At 40.6% G+C, this 10,452-nt stretch overlaps 1 protein-coding gene across 1 annotated transcript; it reads right to left on the bottom strand.

Annotated features, from left to right (window-relative positions):
* Positions 1–6,653: 6,653 nt before the first annotated feature.
* LOC128200560 (uncharacterized) lies at positions 6,654–7,957 on the bottom strand. The gene has a single exon (XM_052894386.1). The coding sequence runs from the start codon at positions 7,899–7,901 to the stop codon at positions 7,173–7,175; it is 729 nt and encodes a 242-aa protein (XP_052750346.1). The 5' UTR covers positions 7,902–7,957; the 3' UTR covers positions 6,654–7,172.
* Between the last annotated feature and the right edge of the window lie 2,495 nt (positions 7,958–10,452).

The following is a 10,452-nucleotide window of genomic DNA, read 5'->3' as shown; positions in this document are numbered from 1 at the left end:
TCGAGTGTCGAGTGTCGAGTGTCTGGTGTTTAGTGTCTGAGTGTCGAGTGTCGAGTGTCAGAGTGTCTAGTGTCTGGGTATCTGAGTGTCAAGTGTCTGAGAGTCTAGTGTCTGAGTGTCTTATATCCGAGTGTCCACTGTCTGAGTGTCTATTGTCTGGATGTCTGAGTGTCTAGTGTCTAGTGTTTAGTATCTGAGTGTCGAGTGTCGAGTGTCTAGTGTCTGAGTGTCGAGTGTCTGAGTGTCTAGTGTTTAGTGTCTGAGTGTCGAGTGTCGAGTGTCTAGTGCCTGAGTGTCGAGTGTCTGAGTGTCTAGTGTCTAGTGTCTAGTGTTTAGTGTCTGAGTGTCGAGTGTCAAGTGTCGAGTGTCGGGTGTCGAGTGTCGAGTGTCGAGTGTCGAGTGTCGAGTGTCGAGTGTCGAGTGTCGAGTGTCGAGTGTCAAGTGTCGAGTGTCTAGTGACGAGTGTCTAGTGTCTAGTGTCTGAGTGTCGAGTGTCTGAGTGTCTTGTGTCTAAGTGTCGAGTGTCGAGTGTCTAGTGTCTGAGTGTCGAGTGTCTGAGTGTCTAGTGTTTAGTGTCTGAGTGTCGAGTGTCGAGTGTCGAGTGTCGAGTGTCGAGTGTCGAGTGTCGAGTGTCGAGTGTCGAGTGTCGAGTGTCGAGTGTCGAGTGTCAAGTGTCGAGTGTCGAGTTTCGAGTGTCTAGTGTCTGGGTGTCTGAGTCTCTAGTGTCTGAGTGTCTAGTGTCTAGGCGCCTGAGTGTCAAGTGTCTGAGAGTCTAGTGTCTGAGAGTCTAGTGTCTGAGTGTCTTATATCCGAGTGTCGGAGTGTCTAGTGTCTAGTGTTTAGTATTTGAGTGTCGAGTGTCGAGTGTCGAGTGTCGAGTGTCTAGTGTCTGAGTGTCGAGTGTCTGAGTGTCTAGTGTCTAGTGTCTAGTGTCTAGTGTCTAGTGTTTAGTGTCTGAGTGTCGAGTGTCGAGTGTCGGGTGTCGAGTGTCGAGTGTCGAGTGTCGAGTGACGTCGAGTGTCGAGTGACGTCGAGTGTCGAGTGTCTGAGTGTCTTGTGTCTGGTGTTTAGTGTCTGAGTGTCGAGTGTCTAGTGACGAGTGTCTAGTGTCTAGTGTCTGAGTGTCGAGTGTCTGAGTGTCTTGTGTCTAAGTGTCGAGTGTCGAGTGTCGAGTGTCGAGTGTCAAGTGTCGAGTGTCGAGTTTCGACTGTCTAGTGTCTGAGTCTCTAGTGTCTGAGTGTCTAGTGTCTAGGTGCCTGAGTGTCAAGTGTCTGAGAGTCTAGTGTCTGAGTGTCTTATATCCGAGTGTCGGAGTGTCTAGTGTCTAGTGTTTAGTATTTGAGTGTCGAGTGTCGAGTGTCGAGTGTCTAGTGTCTGAGTGTCGAGTGTCTGAGTGTCTAGTGTCTAGTGTCTAGTGTCTAGTGTTTAGTGTCTGAGTGTCGAGTGTCGAGTGTCGAGTGTCGGGTGTCGAGTGTCGAGTGTCGAGTGTCGAGTGTCGAGTGTCGAGTGTCGAGTGACGTCGAGTGTCGAGTGACGTCGAGTGTCGAGTGTCTGAGTGTCTTGTGTCTGGTGTTTAGTGTCTGAGTGTCGAGTGTCGAGTGTCGAGTGTCTAGTGTCTGAGTGTCTAGTGTCCGAGTGTCTAGTGTCTGAGTGTCTTGTATCCGAGTGTCTAGTGTCTGTGTGTCTAGGGTCTGAGTGTCTGAGGGTCTAGTGTCTGAGTGTCTAGTGTCTGAGTGTCGAGTGTCAAGTGTCGAGTGTCGAGTTTCGAGTGTCTAGTGTCTGAGTGTCTAGTGTCTGGGTGTCTGATTGTCAAGTGTCTGAGAGTCTAGTGTCTGAGTGTCTTATATCCGAGTGTCGGAGTGTCTAGTGTCTAGTGTTTAGTATTTGAGTGTCGAGTGTCGAGTGTCTAGTGTCTGAGTGTCGAGTGTCTGAGTGTCTAGTGTCTAGTGTCTAGTGTTTAGTGTCGAGTGTCGAGTGTCGAGTGTCGAGTGTCGGGTGTCGAGTGTCGAGTGTCGAGTGTCGAGTGTCGAGTGTCGAGTGTCTGAGTGTCTAGTGTCTGGTGTTTAGTGTCTGAGTGTCGAGTGTCGAGTGTCAGAGTGTCTAGTGTCTGGGTGTCTGAGTGTCAAGTGTCTGAGAGTCTAGTGTCTGAGTGTCTTGTATCCGAGTGTCCAGATGTCTGAGTGTCTAGTGTTTAGTATCTGAGTGTCGAGTGTCGAGTGTCTAGTGTCTGAGTGTCGAGTGTCTGAGTGTCTAGTGTTTAGTGTCTGAGTGTCGAGTGTCGAGTGTCGAGTGTCGAGTGTCGAGTGTCGAGTGTCGAGTGTCGAGTGTCGAGTGACGTCGAGTGTCGAGTGTCTGAGTGTCTAGTGTCTGGTGTTTAGTGTCTGAGTGTCGAGTGTCGAGTGTCAGAGTGTCTAGTGTCTGGGTGTCTGAGTGTCAAGTGTCTGAGAGTCTAGTGTCTGAGTGTCTTGTATCCGAGTGTCCAGTGTCTGAGTGTCTAGTGTCTGGATGTCTGAGTGTCTAGTGTCTAGTGTCTAGTGTTTAGTGTCTGAGTGTCGAGTGTCGAGTGTCGAGTGTCGAGTGACGTCGAGTGTCGAGTGTCTGAGTGTCTTGTGTCTGGTGTTTAGTGTCTGAGTGTCGAGTGTCGAGTGTCGAGTGTCTAGTGTCTGAGTGTCTAGTGTCCGAGTGTCCAGTGTCTGAGTATCTAGATAGATAGATAGATAGATAGATACTCTTTATTGTTTCCTCCAAAAGATTACAACAGTAAACTTATTATAAATACAAACAATCACAAGAAATAATCACAATGAGAAAACAATGGGCGACCTTATCGCTAAGAGCGATCTCTTCCAGGCAACCTTTGGATGGAGAGGAGTAATTATAAACAATTTGGTAGGAGGCATGATAAAAAAATTTGTTAGTTCTAGATATGGGATATGTAATACATATAATAATATAAAAATTATCCTTACTTATTATTATATATACATATATATACATATACACATACATATACATACACACACATATACATACATATACACATACACATACATACACACATATACATACATGCATATAAACGTTCACGAAAAATATGCAAGAAATAAGTATGCTAAGCAGACATATAAACATATTAAGGAGATGACAACTTGCTTAAATAAAAGTCCTTAACTTTTGTTTTAAAAGTAACCAGACATTTTATACTTCGTATGGAAACTGGTAGAGCATTCCAAAGCCGTACAGCTTGCACCGTAAACGATTTGTCATAAAAGTTTGAGAAATGTACCGGAGTCTTCAGCTGGAGGCCCTCAGAAGACCTAAGATTAAAAGAATTGACGGTATGCAGGAATTCAAACCGCTCCTTCAGATAGTGAGGGGAAGAAGAGTTGAAAAGGACATTGTGGAGCAGTGAAAGAATGTGAGTATTCCGGCGAAAACGAATAGGAAGCCACTTGAGCTTAGCGCGAAACTGGGAAATATGATCATATTTTCTAAGACCGAAAATAAACCTGATACAAACATTTTGAAGGCGCTCAAGTTTGTTAAGCTGGTCCTCCGTAAGATCCAGATAACAAGTATCGGCATAATCAAGAATTGGAAGTAAAAGAGATTGGGATAGCGTAATTTTGGTAGCAGTAGGAAGGAAATTACGTAGTCTACGAAGTGAGCATACTGATCCGAAAACTTTTCTGCTGACAAATTCTATTTGTGGCCGCCAAGTAAGAGAACTATCAATAATTACACCTAGATCCTTTACCGATACACTGAAGGGGATAACCACATCACCAAAAGTTATAGGTATAAGCGTTGAATAATCTACCTTTTGGATTAGCTTAGGACTACCTACCAGTACTACCTGAGATTTGGAAGGATTTACTTTAAGGCCAAAAGCTTTACTCCATTTACTTATATGTTTGAGATCTTGGTTAGTTAATGCAATAGCATCGTTCAAGTCGTCTAAAGGAGCCTGAGTATACATTTGTAAATCGTCTGCATATAGATGGTAGAGAGAAGTTAGTTGGTTTGATATAGTATTTATAAGAACTGAAAAAAGGAGAGGAGACAAGACGCCACCTTGCGGAACGCCAGCAAACGTATCGCACCAAGATGAAGACACATCGTTAATTCGAACTCGCTGCCGACGTCCACACAAGTAATCACGAAACCACTCAACTACAGGCGGAGATACGTTAAGAGAGTGTAACAGTTCTAGTAAGATGTCAAAGTCGACGGTATTGAATGCATTACTAAAATCTAGGAGTGTTAGGATGGTCAGTTGGCCGTGTTCCATTCCCGATCGAATATCATCAGTGATCTTAACTAGTGCTGTTACTGTGCTATGACCGGGTCGGTAGCCAGACTGAAAAGGATTCAATAGGTTGTTTTGGGTAAGGAATTTTGTCAGTTGAGTATGAATAAGGCGTTCAAGCACTTTAGAGAGGAATGGTAGGATTGAGATAGGTCGCAAGTCAGAGAAAGAGATAGGATTGTTTTTTTTTGGAATGGGGATAATTTGTGCTTCTTTCCAACACTTTGGAAAAACACAAGTTTCAATAGAGCGGTTCAGGATTAAACAAATTACAGACAATATCTCATCGAGAATTAGAATAATCATATTACGACTGATACAATCGGTACCTACTGCATTCGATGTTATTGAATTAATGCTGCTCTTAACGTCACACTCTGTAAGTCGATTAAAAACAAACGGCGAATAATTAGGAGTCGGAAGCAAGGAAAGATCTGATAATGTTTTGGTCTTATTATTAACATCAACTATAGGAGATGTTGAAAAATGCAAGTTGAGAGAATTAACATCTAAGTTAGTATATATGTTATTCGGTTGGGTATTACCGACTCCTAATGTCCTAAGAAACTTCCAGACTTTGCCGGAATCTCGTTCTGCAATAGAATCATGAATGTAGCGTCGTTGTGCATCCCTACACACTCTATTGCAGCGATTTCGATGTTTTAAATATTTGGTCTTATTATCGTCACTGGGACGATGCTTGTAACGAGTCTTTGCTACATCCCTTCTGTGCATCAATATCCTAATTTCATTATTAATCCATGGAGCCGGAGTGTGTTTAATTTTTATGGCCTTAATGGGAGCATGCACATCGTACAGTTGAACAATCAATTTGTTAAACTGTACGACCTGCTCGTCTACGGATATTGCGTCTTTAACAGGTGTCCAGTCAATTGTTTTTGCGTCACTACGTAGTCTCTCCACATTTATACTGCCAAAACTACGCTGGAAAACAGTTTTAGATTTTGCTTTTGGGGAACGTATTTTGTAAGACAAATAAATCAGATCATGATAAGAAAAACAGTCCGCTGCGCACTGACCATGCCTCGCGACATTTTGCAGGGATGAGATCATAATTAGGTCGAGGAGTGAAGGAGTAGAGTCGGGAAAATGATGTGTCGCAGATAGCGGGAGTATATTTAAATTACAAGCTTTTACAGTAGATACGAGAGTGGAAGCACGTGAATTTTTTTTTAGGAGACAAGTATTAAAATCGCCCATTATGATTGTGTGATTGTAGGAAGGAGTGAGGGATTCGAGAGTTTTTTCAAAAGATGAAAAATAATCATTGCGCATGGAAGGACTGTAGTAGACTCCGAGAAGTAATTTTGAATGGGAGAGAGAGATTTCAATAAAAAGGTGCTCACCAGCATTCTTTGGGGGCGGCTGTGCAGATATACTAACTACAGAGTAAGTGAAATGAGAACGGAGATAAATAGCTACACCGCCACCGCCACCGCCAGTTCGATCATTTCGTATAAGTTGGAAGCCTGGGAGGGAGTAGGAAGCAGAGGAGAGACATGGTTTTAACCAAGATTCAGAAACTAATATAGCGTGTATGTTATGTTGATTAAGAGAAACAATCAAGTCAGAATGGTGTGCTGGAATACTTTGGGCATTAATGTGAATTATGTTGAGATTATTAGGTACATCTGAAAACAGTGCAGCCAAAGAATCCGATAGGCATGGCAAACTATTGAAACTGTTGTTAGTGCTGCAAGAGGAATTATGTGTAGAAACAGAGAAGTAATCATCATTATCAATGTCCTCGTCACTATTGCAAAATAAATTGTGCATACTTTGAGAAAAATAAATAAATAATCTAATAAATACTAAATGAATATCTTAAAAAATAGAATATAATATAAAAAATTAAATACACTAGTTATAATAATATATTAGAATAATAATAATATATATAAATATATATTATATAATTTAAATTACTAAAAATAATACGAGTACATGCATACTCCACCTGCCGGTTATCAGGAAAGAAAATAAAAAAAATAATACTACTTCGCTTAATAACTCGTCCACAGGTTTGGTGAGTGAGCCTGTCAATACATACAGGTAGTAAAGATATATTAAAAGGTTACAATAATATGGTAAATGGTTAGGGTAAATGTAACTGAAAAATGAATGAAAACAGCTACAGCTATCCCGGCACAGAAAATTTATAAGTTTGACTTAATCATAAAGTACAATAAAAAGAAAATCTAAATATAAACTTGAATACAAAAAAAGTACAATAAAAAGAAAATCTAAATATAAACTTGAATACAAAAAATATAATAATAATAAGAATATTCATGTTAAAAATTGTATACATTAAAAATAGTACTGAGTACTGAGTATTCCCCTTTACATCCATTCATTACTAGTATTATCTGTGCCGGAGCTGTAATGAGCATAGATTAAGGATGGTAACAGTTCATATCTTTTTTTAAAATATAGAAACATAGATTATATACAACTTTGATATGTAGCCAATATTCAGATGTTATCTGATAACTGTCAACCAACATATTGACATTGATCTATGTAAATTAGAATAATTACTTGCTTTAATAAATTAATTAATAATTACATTACTGGAGATTAGGCTGTATGGCTCAATACCTTTGCCTTTCCCTGAGTGGGATAAATTAAACTTCTACTACTAACCAATCAATCTACCGTCTATTTTACATTTAATAAGTAGGTCGCATTACAGTTGAATTATAAATAGAAAAAGCGAATGAAATGATATTAAAAATGATATTATTTGATATAAATAAAAGTGGGTAAAACGATATTAATGTTAATACAGACCAAACTCACTCACCAAACCGTAGAATATAATATTCAAAGCTAACAAGACTTATTTCTTGCTGGTTTGAGCCCGTTTCGTTCTGCTGACGCCGACGTCCACCTTAGCCGCAACTGGAGCTGGCTGTTGGGATCCTGGTACTGCAATTCTACCCAGTTCAGTCATGCTACTAATACGATGCCGTACCCCATCGGATCCAAGGACGTGAACAAACCCATCACGTGTCCAACATTTTCTGACACCAAACCGTTGTCTGGCCGCCATAAATGTATCGTGCCGAGTTTTTGTCAAGAACTCGGAAATGGAAACATTTGTGCCCTTCAGCTTTGTTTTATTGGACCAGATCATGTCGCGAGTGTTGATATCTCGAAACTTAACCAAAAGTGGACGAGCCTTTTCATTGGTTGTTATGCGTCCCATTCTGTGACACCGGCTAATGTGTTCTGTTGAAAACTCCACCAATTTCAATTGATCAACAAGGACACTGCATACCACTGAGTTAACATCTTCCCGATCACTCTCTGAGACACCATGAAGAAGCAATATTTTCCTTCGACCACGCATTTCCTGTAAATCAACTTCTTTTGCCAGCAGGTCAACTTGGTGTTGCAATGATTGTAGACTCTTCAGCGTCATATGTTTAAAAATGGCAAACTCTGAAGCAATATCCGCTACTCCTGGGCTTGTAAGAGTTGCCTTCTGCAGTCGTCCTTCAAAGTCCTGCATCCTTTTGACAAATTCGTCTCTAGTCTCCTGTAAGCTCAACTTTTCCACAGACATTTTTGTTGTTGTAGTAGAGGTAAAAGTGTAATTTATTCCGGCAAGTGAAGTGAAGTGATTATAGTTCTATCTATAGTATCTAGTGTCTGGATGTCTGAGTGTCTAGTGTCTAGTGTTTAGTATCTGAGTGTCGAGTGTCGAGTGTCGAGTGTCTAGTGTCTGAGTGTCGAGTCTCTGAGTGTCTAGTGTTTAGTGTCTGAGTGTCGAGTGTCGAGTGTCGAGTGTCGAGTGACGTCGAGTGTCGAGTGTCTGAGTGTCTAGTGTCTGGTGTTTAGTGTCTGAGTGTCGAGTGTCGAGTGTCAGAGTGTCTAGTGTCTGGGTGTCTGAGTGTCAAGTGTCTGAGAGTCTAGTGTCTGAGTGTCTTGTATCCGAGTGTCCAGTGTCTGAGTGTCTAGTGTCTGGATGTCTGAGTGTCTAGTGTCTAGTGTTTAGTGTCTGAGTGTCGAGTGTCGAGTGTCGAGTGTCGAGTGACGTCGAGTGTCGAGTGTCTGAGTGTCTTGTGTCTGGTGTTTAGTGTCTGAGTGTCGAGTGTCGAGTGTCTAGTGTCTGAGTGTCTAGTGTCCGAGTGTCTAGTGTCTGAGTGTCTTGTATCCGAGTGTCTAGTGTCTGTGTGTCTGAGTGTCTTGTATCCGAGTGTCTAGTGTCTGTGTGTCTAGGGTCTGAGTGTCTGAGTGTCTAGTGTCTGAGGGTCTAGCGTCTGAGTGTCTAGTGTCCGAGTGTCTAGTGTCTGGGTGTCTCAGTGTAGTCCTATTATTTGATACCCATATTGTGGTGGTTGTGGAAAAATATGTACCTAGTCCGCCATATTGGAACGGCGTCCATCTTGAATTTTAAATTTTGACATAATCATCGTGTTTTACTAGTGTAGCCCTTTCATTTGATACCCATATTGCGGGGTTAAGGAAAAATATGTAATCCGCCATTTTGTATCGGCGGCCATCTTAGATTTATAATGTTATTGATTTTATTATATTGTATTGTCATCTAAATTAAATGTGTGTACCAAATTTCAGATCAATCTGACAACGGGAAGGTGCTTAAATTCCAATTTCTAATTTTGATCCAAATAAATAAATACCGTACAGGTCGAGCTAAATAAAACCGTTTAAAAAACATTTCTTATGTAGTATGCTGATATGCATACCTATAGCAGGCGTACACAACATTGACTACAGATTATAAGTATATAAATGTCATAATATAATTAATATAATAAATTAAATTTACAATTACATATTCTTTTCTACAAAATTCAATTAAATCTAAAACAAGACTGGACAATATCATCAAATCTACATGGTCTTCAGTATCTTACCGCGAAACACTGCCAACGAGTCATGGCTTACGTCTATATCCGGATTTATACCGCATATATGATTGTAGTTATTGCATATTCTTGCAAGAGGAGCACTCAATCCTAAATTAGTTTTGCACAGTGGCACATAAAATATCTTATTGATGGGATACCTAGGGATACCGTGAGGAACTACATATTTAATTTCACTCAAAAGCCCAGGACAGTCCATATCATGATGCGTAATCCTATGGAGAAATACCAAATCATGCAGGCGGCGACGATCGAACAGGGTCCGCATAGTAAAGAATTTAAGACGCTGGTTGTATGGGCATCTATGCGATATGTTTTGTGCAAACCAAGCCAGGTGCCTAGTAAAAGCACGCTGTACACTTTCTATTCGCTGTGAATGACACGAGTAGAATGGACTCCAAACCACACTGCAGTACTCTAGCTGACTTCGGACTAAGGAGTTGTATAAGCTAATTTTAGTTTTTGCTTTAAATCCCCTGGAAGTGCGTTTTAAGAAACCTAACATTTGAGTCGATTTCCGTACCGCAGACTCAATATGGGATGTGAACGTTAATTTACTGTCCATTAGTACACCCAAGTCCCTGACCTCGTTTACTTCTCCTAGCACTTTATCACCAATAGTATAGTAGGTCTGAAGGGGTTTTCTCTTTCTGGTGTACTTTCTGTGGTTGCACTTGTCGATGTTAAGTGACATGCAATTGCGCTTACACCAACACTCCATCCCGATCAGATCGCTTTGTATTAATGCCATATCATCCAATGATTGCACTATTTTATAAAGCTTTAAATCGTCTGCGAATAATAAGCATTTGCAGTGCTTGATTTCAGTAGTTATGTCATCTATAAATAAAGAGAAGAATATCGGTCCTAGATGGGAGCCCTGTGGTATTCCTGATAGAGCATAATAACTTTCTGACTCATATCCCTTGACAGCTACATTTAAAGTCCTATTTTTGAGATATGACTCAAACCAATTTAACAGTCTCCCATGAAATCCGCAATATTCCAACTTCTTCAGCAGAATATCATAGTTAACTCTATCAAAAGCGCTGCTAAAATCAGTGTATATAGCATCGATTTGGTGTTCTTTATCTAGTTCATGGCTTAAATCGTTGGTAAAAGTAACCAAATTAGTCTGAACAGAGCGACCTTTCCTAAATCCGTGCTGGTCAACAGAAATAAAATTGGCAATTTGAGAACTGACAATTGGGCAAACTAAGGATT

The sequence above is a fragment of the Galleria mellonella genome, unplaced genomic scaffold (genome assembly GCF_026898425.1).
Source record: "Galleria mellonella isolate WM207_F2 unplaced genomic scaffold, CSIRO_AGI_GalMel_v1 utg21, whole genome shotgun sequence".
In the NCBI taxonomy this organism is placed as follows: Eukaryota; Metazoa; Arthropoda; class Insecta; order Lepidoptera; family Pyralidae; genus Galleria; species Galleria mellonella.
This window is presented reverse-complemented; position numbering and strand designations above follow the sequence as displayed.

Excerpts from the sequence above, each read along its gene's own strand:
- LOC128200560 (XM_052894386.1), bottom strand. The coding sequence starts at position 7,901 with ATGTCTGTGGAAAAGTTGAGCTTACAGGAGACTAGAGACGAATTTGTC.